Below are 19,832 nucleotides of genomic sequence, written 5' to 3' on the forward strand. Positions count from 1 at the left end.
TTGCTCCAGATGTTGGAACTGTGCATCTGTCCATAATGTCTCCAAACATTTGTTTTATCCTTTGTTCCCAGTTTGATCTTCTGGCTTATTAATTAATTCATTCTCCATTTGTGACCAATTGCTATTTTGCTAGTTATCTTTAAATTTCCATAATTTAATCATCATATCCTTCATTTCTGAATCTAAGTGATGCTTTTGCACAATTACCCTTGTTTAATAACTTGTTTTTATTTTATGAATACTATTCTTTTTCCTCATTGTCTTATTATCTCTTTCTTCAGTTTAAATTCTTCTCTTAGTTGAGTTTTTGGAGTTTCTTTCAGGGAGTTGACTTCCTTGAGTGATTCTTAGTTGAGAGCTCACTTTCCTGGTCTATTTAAAGTTGCTTGCCCTAAGTGTTCAATGAGTGAAGGAGGCATTACCACTTTGGCTTCTATATTCCTTCTTTGGGTGTTCCTACAGTCAGCCACCGGTCTAGGAAGTACTTTCACTCTCATTTTTACACAGCTAAATTTACAGGTAATTTCTTGGCCTTTAATCTTACTTTACCTGTCTGCAGCATTTGACATAGTTGATCACGCCCTCTTCCTTGGCTGACTTTCTTCAGAGTCAAAGTCAGAGTCTTCACCATGACTTCCTAGACGGTGTTATCTTTGACTACCCCTCCTGCTTGTTCACTCTGGTTTCCTTGCTTGTCCTCAGATTTGCCAGACACTCTTTTTTTTTCTCATTAAGTCTATCTTCACTTTTAATAAACTCATTGTTAGTACACATATTAATTGAAAGCTGCTCTGTGGTTTAAAAAAATAAAGTGGGAGAAATATGTCTTCTAATACTTATTGAGTTATTTAACAATATCCCCCCCAATCTCTCATTTTTTAATAAAAGTGTAATGAGTTATGAATACATGTTTCATCTTCGCATGCCTCAGGCACAGTGCTGGTGTATACCAAGGCCACTTTGATTAGATATAGCTACTTCCTCTAGGGCTTTTGAGAAAGTTTAGACTTCTCCATAAAATAGGCTCCAGGCTGCTTTGGCGGTTTTAGAATCTTTTCTCTCTCTCTCAGCTGACATTTTTTTTTTTTAAATATATTTTATTGATTTTTTTACAGAGAGGAAGGAAGAGGGATAGATAGTCAGAAACATCGATGAGAGAGAAACATCGATCAGCTGCCTCTTGCACACCTCCTACTGGGGATGTGCCCGCAACCAAGTTACATGCCCTTGACCGGAATCGAACCTGGGACCTTTCAGTCCGCAGGCTGACGCTCTATCCACTGAGCCAAACCGGTTTTGGCATCAGCTGACATTTTTATGATATGTTACTATCTAGTGGTAGAAGCTCCTTTATAATTCTTGTAGTTTCCTTTTGATTTCATAAAGCCTACATCTTCCTGTGCCTTGACTAATGTTTCCGGTTTCCCATAAGTATAATTTTCTACCATTTCATCTTCTATACTTCCAGAGTAATTTTTTAAAGAACCAAGTCTCTTCTACTCATTTTCTTGCTTAAAACTCTTCAGTAGCTTTTTTCTCGTTCAGAAAATCTAAGCACCCAAGAATGCTACATCTGGCCCTTCGTCTCCTATATCTTCCTGTATAAACCTGTACCTGAGCTACAGTGGTTTGCTTACTGTTTACTTCTTATTCAATAGAAATAAAATGTGAACCACATATGTAATTTTAAACTTTCTTGTAGCCACATTAAAATATTTAAGGTGAAATGTAATATATTTAGTAAGTTTTTAAAACATAATGAAAATGTAGTAGTGATTTAATTACTAAATCCAATTTGCATTTTACACTTACAGCATGTGTCAGTTTGATTAACCACACACTTCAAGGGCTTGGTAGCCATGTATGACTAGGGCTACTGTATTGGACACTGCAGTTCTGGGTCTTTGTCAGTACTATTCAATACATTTAGTCTAAATTGGCATCCTTGGGACTCTTCTTAAATATCATTCTCCCTGCTCTCTGTCCCCAGTGAAAATGAGGTCTTTCTAAGCTGCATTTGTTGTTTTAGTATTTTAATTGTCTTCTTTAATCTCTCAAACCTCATGATGTTTTATTATTGCTTTTATGACTAGTATTCTTGTTCAGTAAATGGGAAATTAGACCAGCAAGCTTAATAGAAATTTATTTATATTTATAGTAACTGAGTATAGAGTTCTGAAATGTCTTCCAGTGAGTAGCACACAAGAACTTATAGACTTTGTAAAATGCACAAGAATCATCGTTATTTCTTGGTCTTCTAAATAAGGTTAATGGGTAGGTGATTTCTAGATAGGTATGGTGCTTCTCTGTCAGGTAGCTATGTTTTAAAAAGCATATTCTAATAATGCAGCTTTGAATTTAACAATGGATCTTTGAGGAATGCTATTCTGTTGGGGAATTGTGCAATTTTAAACATTCTTTTTAGGGTTAATAGTAAATATTACTTCATACTTACAGAGCCCTTTGCATGCCCTTCTCTTAAATGAAATAATGCTGAGAAATGGGTTGTAAGGGGCAAAAAGTTTCAGATAGTCAAGTTTCTTATTAAAGAGTACATTTCCCTATTAATCGTTCTTAGTTGTGGAAGGTTATTCTTGAAGACTAAGTTTTTAAACATGAGGTGAAATTTTGAACGTTCATATAATACTGCTCTTGTGCTATACACATCTGCATTTGTGACAATCTAGATTCAAGTAGGTCTCTGCCACCAGCCTGCAAAAATTAATTGCCCTATGAATATTTCTTGGATAGATGCACAGGCTTGTCCCAAAGCATTATTTCTTACATTGGAAAGATGTTAATAAGAATAAGGGGGGGCGGGGGTAAGAATATTGGGAAAAGTTTGGAGAATGCTATGTGAAACAGGTATCTTGATTGTGGGACTGGACTTCTTAGACTCTCCATAAATATGCTTATGTTTGTTGTGAAGAACTAAGGAGCATATAGTATAACATTATTTTCTAAGTTATTCAGCTATTAAAACATCACACCCTTTTTTTTTTTTTAAATATATCCATGAGTATTATTCCAAAGTATACAGTTGAGGAAGTGCTGCCCTCACTAAAATACTGAATTTGCTGCCTGTGCTGAAACTTCATCTGTTCATATATTCGAGGAAATCTGAGCAGCAATGATAGTGTTCGGAAGGCAAATGTATTCATTTATTCTACAAATACTTAATGTATAGGTTCATGTGTAAGCACTATGCTAGACTTCATTAAGATACAAGTATATCATTGTAGAGTTGCCTGGACATGTGTGTGTGTGTGTGTGTGTGTGTGTGTGTGTGTGAGAGAGAGAGAGAGAGAGAGAGAGAGAGAAAAAGAAAGAGAGAGAGAGAGAGAGGAATTTAGATGCAGAGATAACATTATCTCTGTATAATTGGGATATAGACAGCATGAATGCTGCAATCAAAGAAATGGAGAAAAAAACACAAGTATTTCACTTTCCATTGATTTCTCAGCTTCCCTCCCATACAGGTCCTTATGTTGGGAGTTTTTTGTTATCTAATTTATATCACTTTCTACTGTTTTCAGTGCTTATAGCATAAATGCTTATTCTCAGCTTTCCATTATATATTAAGTATATTAATATTTATCACAAGGCATTCTAATAACACTCATCTTTGAATCTTGATTACATTTTTTCATCATAAAAAGTCAGATTGTGTACTATGTGTATAGCAACTGTTAGTTGCTAAGGGTTATAGAATTTCAACACATTCCATTGTCTGTGGCCATTTTTAAAAGAGAAGATAAAACTTCTCTTACATACATGTGTATGTATTTGTTTTCCGTTTTGAAAAAAAAGTCAAATTATTTATAGAAATGATAAAAGAGTGCTTTCTCCATGTGAAAATAAAGCATTTCAACTGGATATTGCAGGTAAAGCTATAATTACTTTGGATCATCAGCCCCGATCTTTCTTCTTCACTAGAAATATATTTTTTACAGTTTACATATTTGGGACATGTAGTGAGCCCTCAGATGTTAGCTGTGCAATCACCATCATTATTATTATTTCCATTGAATAAAGAGGTTGAGGGGATTCCTAATGAAAATCTTAGTTTTTGAAGTTGAAAGCAATTGCTATATGCTTATAAAAATGTGTCCTCTCTCACTTTTACACTGAGCTCCTTAAAGGTGGGATCCATCCTTTTTCAGCATTATGTTACCAGCAGAGATCCTGGCACAAAATAAGAGTTTATCGGAGAGTACTAGAATCAGATAGATCTGAGTTGAATTTCAACTCCACTACTAACTTGAGTGTGAGATCTTGGGCAAGTTGCAAATCCTAGTGCCTCAGTTCCTCATCAATAAAGTAGGGAGGGTAATAATGCCTGCCTTTTAGGATCTAGTGAGGATGAAGATTGCTCAGTACATTTTAAGTATCTTTTCTAAGCCGATTTACAGATTTGCTCTTCTGGCTTTGGTTTATTGTGTTACTTTTATGAATGACCTTCTCCTTAGTCTTATCTCTGTAGGAATCTGGGAGTATAGAGTATCTCCCACACCACAACCAAATATCTGACATTTCTAAACAATTTTCAGTCTTTACCTTTCAATCTATTTCATTCTTACATGACATGTAAAGAAATATTTTTGTTGATTTTAGAGAGAGAGGAAAAGAGAGGGAGGGAGGAAGAGAGAGAGAGAGGGAGAGAGAGAGAGAGAGAAACATCAATGTGAGAGAGAAGCATTGATTGGCTGCCTCCCGAATGCTCCCCTACTGGGAGTCAAGCCCACAACGGGGGTTGCGGGGCAGCCTGTGCCCCGAGCAGAAATCAAACCCCATGACCGTTTGGTTCATGGGATGACACTCAACCAGCTGAGCCACTCTGGTCAGGGCGTGTTTTTTTCTTTGTATCTAAACAATAGAAACAAAGTGGGAGGAAGATCTCTGAGTTGAGGACTATTCCCATCAATATATTTTTATTATAGTTATTGTAAACAGTTTTACTTAGCTCATTGATTTTCTGCTGCCTTTATAAATACATATATTAGAGCTATAAAATGGCCTCTTAGTATGGCCTTAGCTTATTCCATAGCTTTCGATATGTAACATTTTAATTTTTATTCTGTATAAATATTTTCTAACTTCCAAGTGTGACTTCATTGACCTATGGGCTATTTATTTTTTTTTAAATAAATCTTTATTGTTCAGATTATTAGAGGTGTTCCTTTTTTTTCCCCCCCATAGCTCCCCTCCACCTGATTCCCCACCCAACTCATGCCCTTACCCCCGCCACTGTCTTTTTTAAACTTTTTTTTTTTTTTATTGATATTTCACAGAGAGGAAGGGAGAGGGATAGAGAGCTAGAAACATCGATGAGAGAGAAACATCGATCAGCTGCCTCCTGCACACCTCCCACTGGGGATGTGCCCGCAACCAAGGTACATGCCCTTGACCGGAATCAAACCCGGTACCTTTCAGTCCACAGGCTCTATCCACTGAGCCAAACCGGTTTCGGCCCCGCCACTGTCTTTATCCGTAGGTGTAAGGTTTTTGTCCAATCTCTTCCCACACCTCTCACACCCCCTTCCCCCTGAGAATTGTCAGTCCACTCCCTTTCTATGTCCCTGATTTTATTATATTCATCAGTCCATTCTCTTCATCAGATTTTTTATTCACTTGATTTTTAGGTTCACTTGTTGGTAGGTATGTATTTGTTGTCATTTTGTTCATAATTTTTATCTTTATTTTTTTTCTTCTTCTTCTTCTTCTTCTTCTTAAAGAATACCCTTCAGCATTTCATATAATCCTGGTTTAGTGGTGATGAACTCCTTTAGCTTTTTCTTGTCTGTGAAGCTCTTTATCTGACCTTCAATTCTGAATGATAGCTTTGCTGGGTAGAGTAATCTTGGTTGTAGGTTCTTGCTGTTCATCACTTTGAATATTTCTTGCCACTCCCTTCTGGCCTGCATAGTTTCTGTTGAGAAATCAGCTGACAGTCGTATGGGTGCTCCCTTGTAGGTAACTAACCGTTTTTCTCTTGCTGCTTTCAAGATTCTCTCTTTGTCTTTTGCCCTTGGCATTTTAATTACGATGTGTCTTGGTGTGGTCCTCTTTGGATTCCTCTTGTTTGAGGTTCTCTGCGCTTCCTGGACTTGTAAGTCTATTTCTTTCACCAGGTAGGGAAAGTTTTCTGCCATTATTTCTTCTAATAGGTTTTCAATATTTTGCTCTCTCTCTTCTTCTGGCACCCCAATAATTCGGATGTTGGTACGTTTAAAGTTGTCCCAGAGGCTCCTTACACTATCTTCATATTTTTGGATTCTTTTTTCTTTTTGTTTTTCTGGTTGGGTGTTTTTTGTTTCCTCATATTTCAGATCTTTGGTTTGATTCTTGGGGTCCTTTGATTTACAGTTGAATTTCTGTTTATTCTTTATTTCACACAGTGTATGCTTAATTTCTGACTGGTCCTTTTCCATTTTTTTTGGCATTCTCATTAAGGTCCTTGAAGGTCTCACTAAGCTCCTCGGAGGTCTCATCAAGTTTCTCGGCAGTTTTTAGAAGATTCTTGAGTAACCTTATAAATGTGGTTTTGAACTCTATGTCCAGTAGTTTGCTTTCCTCCATTTCTTTCATTCGTAACATGTTTCTTTGTCTCCGCATTTTGCTGCTTCCCTGTGTTGATGGAGTGGTTTTCTGTGGTAGGTGACCAGTGGTTCAGCCTATCACCTGAGGTGGACACTCTTGGTGCACCCCTTTGTGGGCTGAGTGCAAAGTCTTGGTATAGTTAAGCCTTGATTGCTGTTGGTACACTGGGAGGAATTGACCTCCAGGCCAGTTGGCTGTGAGGACCCGCTGTGTCTATAATGGAAGAACTGCTCTGCTGGAGACACGCTTATGGGGCAGGACTTGCTTCAGTGGGGCTTTGGTGCTCACTGAGTCTGCATCTTGAATGTGTCACTTATGGATGTGAGTAGTTGAAGTCTGGTGTCGTCTCACACTGACCACTAGATACACTAGCTTCTGGATCTCCAATGGGGTGCAGGTCAGCTACTGTCTGAGGCCACCCAGCAGGAGCTACAGCAAGAACTACAGTTTTCTCCTCTTTGCTTGGGGTTTGGAGGTTTTGGAACTGTCTGACCAGAGCTGCAGTTTGTTAGGTTAAGCTGCGATAGGGCAGACCATTTATATGCAAAAGCCACTGCGTGGAGCTTGGGTGGGTTTGTAGATTATGCGGGGCGGGGTCTCAGGGAGTCACTAGGCTAGGGAGTGGCAAACAGCGATGACTGCCAGTCAGCCGTCTCTGCGACTGCGTTTCCAAGTCCCCGTGCCCCAGCACAGTAAACAATGCTTGCTGCGCGTACCTCTGCAAGAAAGCCACCCTCACTTTCCAACCTGATGGCAGACAGTCCAGCTTCTCCCTGTAGGAGTTTGGGTCCCCAGCCTCTCCCCAGAAACTGGAGTTCAGAGTAATCGGGAGCTTGTCTCTCTTTGGGTTGAAAAAAGCAGCACACCCAGTCGCCCGCCGCCAGCCCGATTCGCGCACCTCCGTGCCTCAGCTTTTCAGCGCTTGTGCACCTCTCATTGCTCTTTTCTCTTTCCTTCTAGTTGTAGAACTTCCACTCAGCCAGCTTTCCCATGGTTCTGGGTGATAGACGTTTTGTCTTTTAGTTGTAGTTTGAAATTGTTGTGCGAGGCAGCAGTTTAGGTGTTTACCTATGCCGCCATCTTGGTCTTTCTCTGACCTATGGGCTATTTAGAGGTCTGTTTTATAATTTGCAAGTACATGATAATTTTTTAGTTGTCTTTTTTCACTTATTTCTACCTTATTTGCACTATGATCACGGGATATTACAATTTAATTCAAGATATTACTGTTTTATTCTGCTACTAGCAATCATTTTGTATTGGTGTGTGTGCCCATATGTATATATAATAATATTCCCTCCCTTTATGGTGGAAACAGCTGATATTTGTGGTGAGGGAAAGTTTTTCCTCTGAAATACCATTACTAATAGTGATTTTTTTTGAAAACTGTTCAGTGGGTTTCCACTGTAGGCTTGCCTAATGGTGTCAGAATATTAATTTGGTTATCATTTCCTAAGCGATTCCCTAAAAATGGAAAATTCGCTTAGAAGTGAAGTTGTACAGTAATGTACATCAAGCAAAAATTTGTTGCAGAAGTTGCATTGTGTCAAAAACTCCTATAAAAATGGTTTGATGTTTAGAATATCTTAAATTATTTTTCTTCTTCAGCTTCCAGCCGATCTTACGAAGATGCATATCACAGACAACCCTCATCCACAGGTGACTCATGTATCTTCCAGTCAGTCTGGTTGTAGCATCGCTAGTGACTCTGGGAGCAGCAGTTTATCTGATATCTATCAGGTAATACTTTAGTGGTTTGTGTGTTATGTATATGGATTTTTTATTCTACCAAGTATCCTGTGCTTGTGCTTTATTTAGCTGGTCACATGTCTTTTAAGTAAGGTTTGAAATCCAGGCATAAGTTTTTGGGGAAAATATGCTTTATTTACTGTTTCAGAGTTGGAAGTCTAATTAAAGAGGTGATCCATTTTTTGAGGGTGATTAAATATGATCCAGCAGTGTATGGATATAGTGTTCTTTTATCCAGATGAAACCATATGTTTGTCTTGGTAAAAATTAGTTATTGAAGCCTGGTTGGTGTGGCTCAATGGTTAAGTGTCACAAGTTCAGTTCTGGTCAAGGGCACATACCTACCTGGGTTGCAGGTTCAATCCCTGGCCCTGGTCAGGGTACGTGAGGGAAGCAACCAATTGATATGTCTCTCTCACATCAATGTTTCTCTCTCTTTCTCTCCTCCCCTCTCTCTAGTCTCCCTCCCTTCCACTCTCTCTTTAAAAAATCAGTGGAAAAAATACCCTTCTGTGAGGATTAACAACAACAAAAAATAGTATTTAAAACAATTAAACTTATAAAAAGGCTGATTTTTATTATTACTATATAAATCTTCTATAAGTAAGATCATGAAGAAAATTAGAGTTGCTTTTTAAAGGCTCTATTAAATTTTCTAGTAGCCACATTAAAAAAATAAAAGGAAACAGGTAAAATTAATTTTAATAACATTTTATTTAGCACAATATATCTAAATATTATCACTTTAACATTTAAATAGTATTTAAAAACTATGAATGAGTTACTTAAATTAAGTTACTGTTTTCAATAGCCAGAATTTATTATAAACTTACAGCAGTAATCTCAATTTAGACTAGCCACATTTCAAGTACCCTATAGCTACATGTGGATTGTGGCTACCATATAGTACCACTCTGTTGAAATAGAATCATTGTTGTCTGAGGAAAACATTTTAGACTCTGATTTTACTGAGTTACCCAGATTCAGATGTTTTAGGAATATCACCATTTCTATGTGAAGGGAAGTTTGTAGGCAGAAGCAAGTTGGAAAAAGCCTCCATGTTTGCTTTGTCCACAAAAGTCATTGCTCTGGCCAACAAAATCTTCCTTTTTGACATTTTAAAATAGAGCAAGGAATTCTCCCTGTTCACCATTTTATAGTAGACAGAAAAGGAAAAAATTTTTTAAAGTAAATGGCTCTGGGGACTTACTATGTGTTTGTTTAGTTGTTGGACTCCATGCATTCTGCCCCTCACCTAAAGTATCTTATGGAAGAAATTAATAGTTGTTGCACACCTAACCATCAAAGTAGAGTAGTGTCTTCTCTGGACTCTGTTTTTTTCTAGAGAAGAACCCCAAGGAAGATTAACTCTGGATTAATGAAGTTTAGGGATGTAGCTGTAGATTTCTCCCAGGATAAGTGAGAATATGTGGACCTTGCTAGAAGAGACTATACAACTAATATATGGTGTTGACAGACAATAGATAACCTAGTATCACTAGTATATCCTTTCTAAACCAGATGTGACCACCTTTTCGGAGCAAGGAACAGAGCCCTAGATGAATGTGAGAAAAGAGATAAGAGGATAGCGTACAGATTGACATTCAAGGTCACTTGAGAAGGCCAGTGCTTTATTATGAACTAAAAGATGGGCTACACACAGTAGGGTTCTATATCTTTGGCAAGATCCTGGAGGATATTTTGAAGCATTGCACTTATATTAGCATCTACAGGATGTTCACCTATTGGATTGCACACTTGAGGCTGGAGCTGGAATACACCTACTGGTGTGGTTGGAGGTCTTTTGCTACAGTACCATGGCCTTGTAAGTGCCTGCTCTAGCCTTACATATGTTTTCTTTCTTCGGTAGCACTCTCTACACCTCACCCTACTTTTAAGGGTTTCATTTTGTAGGGAGGTGAAGGCCTGGCAGGGCGCGAACTGGATGGTGGGGGGCAGTAAGGAAAAACGGGGGGGACATCTGTAATACTCTCAACAATAAAAGATAGATAGATAGATAGATAGATAGATAGATAGATAGATAGATAGATAGAAAATGAGAAAGAAGAAAAAAGTTTCATTTTGGATAAACTATGGACAGGTATCCTTGCCATTGTCCTTCATGTCAAAGGAGTGCCTCCATTAGAAAGTGAAGAAGACTCCATTTTATAACCCAGAAACCTGGAAGTTAACATTGGCTCTCCTTCCTTGATCATCACATTCAGCACCAAATCATATCAATTCTGTATGCTGCATCACGAATTGTTGTGTATTTGTGTATATGTGTTTAATGTTAATTGAGATGTAATCTATAATAATAAAAGGGTAATATGCTAATTAGACTGGACGTCTTCTGGATGTCCTTCCTGACAAAGCCGGGGCCTGAGGGAAGCCAGCCCGGGTCACGGTGCCAGAGCGAAGCCGGTGCCGGCAGCCCAGGTCCCAGGTGCCGGAGGGAAGCTGGTGCTGGCAGTCGGGGAAGGAAGGCCTGCCTACATAAAGACATAGAACATTTCCATCACCTTAACAAGTACTTTATGCCCTTCTGTAGATAGTCCCTTCTTCTGATTCCCAGCTCCTGGCAACCTCCAATCTGTTTTCTACCCTGGAGCCCACCCCTGCACATGGGCACATGCACACACACTTTTGCACACAAACTTACTTCTCTTCCCTCCATTTCTCTTTATCTTTACTCCCAGTCCAGTTTCTGCCTCTCTCTCCCCTCATTTCCCCTTCCTACTCCCACCCCTTCTATTATTTCTCCTCTCCAGTTTCATCTCCTAGATCTCTGTCTCTGCTCTCCCTTTCTCTCCTCTCTTCTTCCTTCCCTCCCTCCCTGCCTGCCTTCTTCTCTCACTCCTCCTGATAACTACTTTTCCTACAGTGATGCTTTCTCCCATAGCCTTCCTCCGAACTCCACCCCCCTCCCCTGCCAAGTATATGCACATACACATACACTTACTTTTATACTGTATTATTATTGTACCTTTTCTATTTTTAAATGTGTTTGGATATACAAATATTTAGCATCATCTTATAGTTGCCTACAGTATTCAGTACTGTGACATGCTGTACAGGCTTGAAACCTCGGAGCAATAGGCTATAGCTATACTGTATAGACCCACTGTGTAGTGGGTCTGTAAAAGTGCACTCTGTGACCACATAAAGACAAAATCACCTAACTCCTCAGAGCATATCCCTGTCTTTTAGTGACACATGACTGTACTTTTAGATAGTCTGAGGGGCACATTTAATCCCCACCTATTTTTTTAGCTTCTATGTAGGACGTAAACATGTTCCTAAAATCCTGACGCTTTAGTTATTTCCTTACAGCTTGATTTCTTAATTCAGAGCTCTACTGCCCAGTCTCTTTAGGTCCCTGGTGTCACATTTCCACTGGGATGTTCTTTTGACACCTCTTCTAGCTTTGTCTACTACATGTTTTCTTCTACTTTAATATTTTTGTTAAAAATATTATCTGTGCCCTAGTCAATATCTGTCATCTTTGTTTTCTTTTTTTAAATTTTTACCTGAAATAAATTGCAAAAAATACAGTTATAACTTTATTTAAAAAGCTTCAATGCTTCACTGTTATCTAATTTACACTCTTCATTTCAAATTTATATCCAAGCCTTTCCATTCTAACCACAGTTTGCAAATTTGGTTTTATATTCCACTAATCTCCACTTGCACATTGTAGATCCGGTCCATGACTAACATAATGGCTACTCCCTGACCATGTACCTTTTCCCAGTTCAGTGTGTGGTAATGCTACTGTGCCAGCAGCTCCACCTGGATGACATTTCACATTGTCTCACATGTCTTGGAACCTCACAGCAGTTTTTCTGTGTCGTGTCTCTTTCTCTTCTCTTGTTTAGTGTAGATATGTTATGTGTACACTTGACTTCTTTTTTATCATAGTACATTTGTGGGGAGTAGAGTTTTTTCTTATTTGTATATCCCATGCTGAGTTGAGCACAATTTTGGCACTTAGGAAGTAACCTAGAAGTTTTTTCAGTTGAATTACACTTATTGGTAGAAACCAGTATTGTTTCCAAGACTAGAGCATGATTATCTGGGGCATAGGAGGCTTTACTTTGCCTGCCTGCCCTGTTGTAGAGATTATGGAATGGGCCAGCCTGGACAGCACGATTTGAAGAATTGGTTTCACAGGATTCTCACCCTGACCAGAAAGACAAAGAAGAAACATAACAGCTAAGTGGTCCATGAATAATGTTGAGAGAAATACTGAAAATAGGAATGCAGAATATAGAAGCACTGAAGACCTAAGGTTCTGGCCTAATACTTGCTCTAAATTTGAAAATGTGATTTTTGTAAATTTGTGTAACTTTTCATTCTAACCTGTAGTTCCCCTTATTGTAGCTTCATGTTTATCTGGATGCAAACAGGAAAAGGAAATCCTCTGGTGGTTTTTTGGGGAAGGCCAAGTCATCAGAAAATCACCTCAGACTGTCTGCCTCACCAAATTATATTTACACATATACATAGAGACACTTCATACTGGGGGAAAGGAAAAACACAAGAAGTTTAATATTTGTCTTGTCAGCCCTTCCACCGATATACTTTTTTTTATTTGGACTTAATTCATTTAGTAAAATCTTCTTGATCGTCTGCTATTCTAAGGGCTAGGATAAAGTGGTTGAAAGGCCAGGGCTCTGATCTTTTGTTTACCCTATCTTCATGAATATGGCATATCTTTTCACCTACCTTTTTTATAAAAGCTTTTGATACCTCTGAGGCCCTGTTGAATTTTATTTTTGGCTTTTGCCCTCTCTTTGCTTCCATTTGGTTATTTTTTATTGCCCTTCTTCAAGTTCACTCTTCTTAAAGTTTGGGTTTCTTTATTGAGATCTCCCATTTTCTTCCTAATTACGTTTGTATTTTCTTTTAAATCTTTCAACTTCTTGATATTAAATGTCTATAGATCATGTCTTCTAATTCCATCATCTCTGTCATTCCTGGACCTCTTTATATGGATAGATTTTTCTCCTAGTACAGATCACATCTCTGCTTCTTCACCTACCTAGTAAGTTTTGTTATATGTTGGACATTGAGGATACATTTTAAAAATTCTTATCGAGTTACTATAGGATTAAATTTTCTGCTAAGGAGTTGCATCCTCAGAAGCATCATTCAGTGACTTCCAGTCCTGGTGGTGATCATCATATCTAATTTTACCTAAAGATATGGCTTGCCTTTGTTTTAGTCAAGGAATTAGACTTTGGACTCTATCTATGTAGCTCACTTTATTTTATTTATTTTTAAATTACCAAAACTTTTAATTTTCTAGTATGTTTTTGGCCACTTTTTCTTATTTTTATTCTTAATTCTTATTTTGGCACCATATTTCTCTTGTATACACTTAACATTTTAGCAGTTTAGTATGTTCTCATAACTAATTTTATTCATCCTTTTGTATCCTACTTTGAAAAAAAGACAGGCAGGAGAAGACAATTGTAAGGATAGATTAAATTCTTTTATTTGCACATGGCCTTAAAAGTTTCCTAAAAGAGTTCTTTAGTAGTCTTCTCCCCATCCCTACCCTTGACTTCCATTCTCTCTAAGGAGCTATTTTCTTAAATGTCTTCACTCCTCAGGTAGATGACAATACACCTTCCCTATTGTCCATATAATTGAACTGCATCTTGCTTTTTTGTTATGAGCCATCCATCTTTTTATCAGATATAACCTAAAAGTTGAAATAATCTGGGTCAAGGGATGAAAACCTGATATTAGATGAGGACAAGGGTGATTTAAGAACTCAAATTTATAAGGTAGATTGTCCTTGAGAATTGATAAAGTGAAAAAAGGCTATTCCTGGGATGAGCTTCTGTATTCTGAAAAATTAAATTAACTTGTGTGCAAAATACTGCTTTGTTTTTTAATACTACTTTCTTGTATTAAAATCAGTGTATGTAAATAAACTTGTGGGAAAATCATTTTAGCATGTACACATGTTTAAAACTACTGTCTTTGAAAAGGGATTGTAATCTGCTAGCAAGTTTGTGGTTCTGAAGGTATATTATTCAGAAACTAGTAGCCCTGCACACGAATCCATGTGCCAGTAGCTCTCTGCGGGGCCTGGCCTCTCCGCGCCCACTGCCCAGAGGCCCATCTGCGGCCAGGTGTGGAACGCTTGCCTTGTCGCTGCGGCAACGAAGCAAGCATTCCGCCAGGCCACTCATGCTGCCTGCTCTCAGCAGCCGCCAACCCCCCCAACCCCAGGACTGAGGGACTCCAGCGGGGCTGAGAGGACTGGACGCCACCATCTTGTGGCTGTGGGCACCGCCATCTTTTTGTGACAAAGTGACGGTTAATTTGCATATTACCCTTTTATTAGATAGGATGTACTTCACTAAAACCAGAAAATAACTCAGGAGAGCATACTAGTCATAAGGTAGGATTACTCTTATATTATCCTTAACAGCTTGTCTAATCTATAGATCTCAAATTGAATATTTAATCTGGTTTAAACTAGTTGTTTCTTAAAGCTATGCAGAAATCCGAAGGAACTATAAAACAGAATCTTAGAAAACAAATTCAGTTGCGGGTATCAGTTTTAACATTGAATTAACAATAGCCAAAAAGGGTAATTTATTGACCCACAGAGAAAGCAGAGACAGTTCCAGCCTCAGGGAACCTGGATGCTTGCCAGGTGCGTCTGCCCATCTCTCTCTTGTCCTTTGGTGCCTGGTAGCTTGCTTGCTCTTCCTCCCTCTCTCCTGTGGTACTTTCTGTCAGATGCTCTTTGTGCCAGGCCCTATCCTGCATGCTCTATTTCTATTGCTTTGTTGCTCTGTGTCTTCCTATGTCTGCCTCTCTTGTTCAGTGTATTTCCAATTCCCCTGCCTCTTTCTCTGCCTATTAGTTATATTTTCTCCCATGCTGCTCTGCATCACATTCTTCTGATTCAGGAACCAGAGGAAAAAGGACACTCTGCCCTCCAGTTCCAGTTACAAAAATCCAGACAAGAGGTCTTTCTATCTTAGCTTACATAGCCAGGGACTGGGCACTGTTCCCCACTGTAATCTCTGGGTTAAGTTGGAGGAGAACAGCAATTCCCTGAAAGAAGGAAGATCCTCTTCTGTGCAGAGTAAACAGTAAATGTTTGATAGAAGATGAGACTTAAATATTTGAAGATTATGTTCAACTCATTTTTCCTGTAACTGCTTCAGTATTCATGCTTTTTTATTAATACGTATCAAGTAAGTGCAATATTTAGAAATTTTGCCAGCGAATCCACTTCAGAACAATTTTATTTTCTAAAAGATATCTTCATTATTTTCTATAACTGATATTTAAGTTTACAGGTTTTTTTTAAATCTGCTAGTTCCTTTACAAGTATCTGAGACAAATGTTTCCAGAGTTGAGGTTATAAATATAAGCTTATATTAAAGATTGGTTAAAATAATTTCTGTTCTTCTTGATTGACACAATATTAGATTCAAGTAAGACATTGGGAAGTCATGAATATTTGTTGAGTCCTTCACAGTTGGTCTGTTTTAGCACTTTTCAGTACTACTCTTTACCTCTTATACTTCTGTTCTTAATTTACATGATTGCTTACCCTACTAGACTCTAAACCTTAGTGGTGAAAGAATGGTATTTTATATACAACACACAGTATACTATTAAACTCATAAGTACTTATAAAATGATTGTTGGTAAACTGTCTTTATTTCTTGCACTTCATGCTTTAGGAAATGTATTTTTTAGAAATGCAAGTATTTGTAGGAAAACAGGTATTAAAACATTTAGTGATGTTTGAGTCTCCTAACCATTTTTTATTTACCAAGTCAGATATATCACCTAAGTGTCACACCATGGAATGAGACTATTTTGGGCAGAGAGAAAACTTTTTATAAATAAGTCTCATTTTGTTTTTGATACAACATAAAATATTGCCTAATTCTTTATAACATTTGGTATTGAGGAATAGTTTTGATTAATTCAGACTGTAACATATAATTTTTATAACATGAAGCTTTCTTTTTGCAGGCTACGGAAAGTGAAGTAGGAGATGTAGATTTAACACGTCTTCCAGAAGGACCTGTTGATTCTGAAGATGAAGAGGAAGAAGATGAAGAGATTGATCGAACAGATCCACTGCAGGGGCGAGATCTTGTTCGAGAATGTCTTGAAAAAGAACCTGCAGACAAAACTGATGATGACATTGGTAAGAAAAACATCTGTTCACAATAAGAATTTTATAGTTTAATTTAGATATAGTTACCTATTGCTGCATAACAAATTACCCCCAAACTTAGTGACTTAAAACAACATACCTTGGGAGGCAAAGTGGGGGGATACATAGGGGACATTTGTAAGAGTCAATAATTAAAAAGCAATACAAGAAAACCCCACACATTTTCTCATACATTTTCTGGGTCAGGAATTCAGGAGCAGCTTAGCTGAGTGGTTCTGGCTCAGTGTCATGAGGTTGTAATACGAAGGTTGAAGTCATCTGAGGCTTTGCTGGACTGAGCTAGAGGACCTATTTCCAAGGTGGCTACTGACATGGCTTTTGGCACGAGACCTCAAGTCCCCACCATGTGGGTCTCTCCAGAGGCTGCTTAAATGTCCTCGCAGCATGGCAGTTGGCTTTCCCCCAAAGCAAGTAAGTCAAGGGAGTAAGGCAGGTGCCACAATATCTTTTATGATCTGGCTTCAGGAATGACATATCATTATTTCTTCAAAGTTCTATTTGTCACACAGAGCAACCCTCATATAATATGGGAGGGGAATGCATGAAGACATAAATATCAAGAAAGAGGTGTCATTTAGGGCTATCTTTGAGGCTGGTTGCCCAATATGAGAGCTTGTTTAGAGGGCCTAACGGGAGCACAGATATGCCCTTGATTGAAGAACAGTCCTCCTCTATTGGGGATGGTCGTCCTTTTCAAACGTGCAGCCTTGGCATGGATGCTCATGGAACTGTGAGGGAGGAAGGAGTCACCAGCCTAGCCTACCAGATTAACTGAATGAACCCTGAAAGTCAAACAGATGTCACAGCCAGACCACTCTCACTCACATCCTGGTTGCCCAAATTTATAAAACAAAAGCTTTGATTCCATTAAAGTGATTTTCCCATTTGTGCTTATAAGACATTTAAAACATAGTACATCAGTGTCCAATATTTGTGAATTAGCTTTTTAAAAAAATTTTCTGTTATAAAAAATGTTTTTACTTCTCTAGCTTGAAGAAATATATATGTATATAATTTCTGGTTAAAACTGAATTTTCTTTTATCTAATTTCTTACAGAAGTAGTAACTTCCGGAGGTTAACTAATGCTAAAGAAAGAAGGAAAAAAAATGCTAAAGATGCTAATGTTACCTTTAAAGACAAAGATTACTTAGTTTCATTATATATTGTTATGATTCAATTAAGATTTTATCCTAGATTTTTCTGTTATAATGGTTATACTGTTGCTGTTCAAATCAGAAGATGCTGGTATTAATAGTAATCATAATCTGTGTCAATACATTTGAACATTCCTTGCCACTCTAATGACGTATAGTTAAGTAACTTGCAGTTTAGTTTCATATTGTGAATATTATCTGGACAAAAACAAAGTGCATTTTTTATGATGAAGAATTATATACTATGCTATTTTCACAAAGCTTTTTAAAAATTGAAATATAACGAACTCTCAGTTATCTGTGGGTGGATAGCACCTTATAGTTATTTCTGTGTCAGCCCTTAGCTGACTGCTTATATATGTTTCTTCCTTATATTTATCTTTATTATTCATGTATTTATACCAGGGAATAGCCTAAGGCAGGCACTCATAAACATTTGTTGGTTAAAGAATTACCTTGTGTTACTTTGAAAAATCTTGAACTAGAATTTACATTTGTTATTTCTAATTAATTATTGACATTTATTAATAACATTTTTCTATTAAACTTTAGCCCAGTAAGAACTAGATGAAATCTTTTTCACTAATCTATTAGATCAAAGGACATCACTATACTAACCACTATGTAGTACCATCTCAGGCTAGGAAAATTAAATAACTCTCTAGTCTCATCCAAATCTGTAGTTTCCTGGTTCTATCTGGAGTTTGTGAGTTCTGGTATCTTCCAATGTGCCTATATTTTCATGTGAGTCTGAATACATCTATTTAACCAAATAACTGATTTTTTTAACCAGCATATATCTTGTGCCTTGATTTCTCTACTTCAGCAGCATATAGTCATAAGTTGATTGGGAAATTGGGCATTGAATTCTAGATTTTATTATATGTTTAAAGTGTCCTTAATGGTCTCTGCACTACAATTTCTGTTTTTTAATAGAACAATTACTGGAGTTTATGCACCAGCTCCCCGCTTTTGCAAACATGACCATGAGTGTAAGGAGAGAACTCTGCTCAGTGATGATTTTTGAAGTGGTAGAGCAGGCTGGAGCTATTATTCTTGAAGATGGACAAGAGGTAGGTTAGCAAATAAATGTTACACATTATATAGTATGGGAGGTAATTTTCAGAATAATATAATTTCCATAAACGTGTGTGAATCTTGACTTAAAATTTATACACCTTGTTTTAAATGAATGCCGAGTTTGCAGTAGTTACAATTTCTTAAGAGATAAGTTTTTACTTTTGTTTTTGTATTTTGTCTTAATTTTTATTTCCTAGCATAGAATAAATGTTTAATAGTTAATATTTATTGAATCACATTTGTTTTTACTTCTCAAATTAAGTGATAAGATTTTTTTAAATTCATAATAATTATTCTATTTGTATATTTATATCATTTTTTAAAATGTTTATTAGGTATTTATTCAACTGTCCTTATCCCTTTTGTATATTAATGTTCTTTTAAAAAAGAATGAGGGAGGCATTGATACAGATGCCTCCCAGGGGACTGCTATCTATCAGTTGAGGCCTTTATGTAGCAATTTGAATGTTGAGAAATGCTCCATGGCAATCATGGATAGGTGGGGGAAGAATGCAGAGAAATTGAAAGGTATTATTGCTGTTAGAAAGTACTTCACTATTTTTCTTATCAAACTGATAAAAAAATGCTGAGTATTTTTTTCTGGAAAGTCATTTAGAAATTTTTAACATGGGCCCCAACGTATTAATAGTTTCTAACCTATTATTCCCCTTATGAGTGTCTTTCCTTGGGACATTATATAAAACTCAAAGATTTATGCCAAAAGGTGATCATTGCAGCATTTTTATAATAGTGAAAATTGGAAATGACCAAAAGTAATACAATTATAAGAAGGGGTTAACTGAATTATTATAAACCATGGGATGTAATATTATGTAGATATTCAAGTCATTTTAAAATTTGATGGAAATTCTTTGCGAACTCATTTGGTGACTAAAAGAAGAAAGAGTAAAATAAGCTTCGATGTTTTGCATAGACAGGCATCAGGTACTACTGACAGTATTTAGTAATATAATCAGACCTTCCCTTTACTTTTTTAAATTATACAAGTTCTATTTATTGA

At 37.2% G+C, this 19,832-nt stretch overlaps 1 protein-coding gene across 13 annotated transcripts in view; it reads left to right on the plus strand.

Moving 5' to 3' along the window:
- RAPGEF6 (Rap guanine nucleotide exchange factor 6) overlaps window positions 1-19,832 on the plus strand; it is a 182,498-nt gene that overhangs the window by 72,905 nt on the left and 89,761 nt on the right. For all 13 annotated transcript variants that reach the window (XM_080672863.1, XM_080672875.1, XM_080672872.1 and 10 more), the window contains 3 exons: window positions 8,209-8,340; window positions 16,369-16,546; window positions 18,668-18,804. In XM_080672863.1, coding sequence (XP_080528989.1) covers window positions 8,209-8,340; window positions 16,369-16,546; window positions 18,668-18,804 — 447 coding nt within the window. The remainder of the gene's footprint in view (window positions 1-8,208; window positions 8,341-16,368; window positions 16,547-18,667; window positions 18,805-19,832) is intronic.

The sequence above is a fragment of the Plecotus auritus genome, assembly GCF_963455305.1.
Source record: "Plecotus auritus genome assembly, chromosome: 6".
NCBI classification, from domain to species: domain Eukaryota; kingdom Metazoa; phylum Chordata; class Mammalia; order Chiroptera; family Vespertilionidae; genus Plecotus; species Plecotus auritus.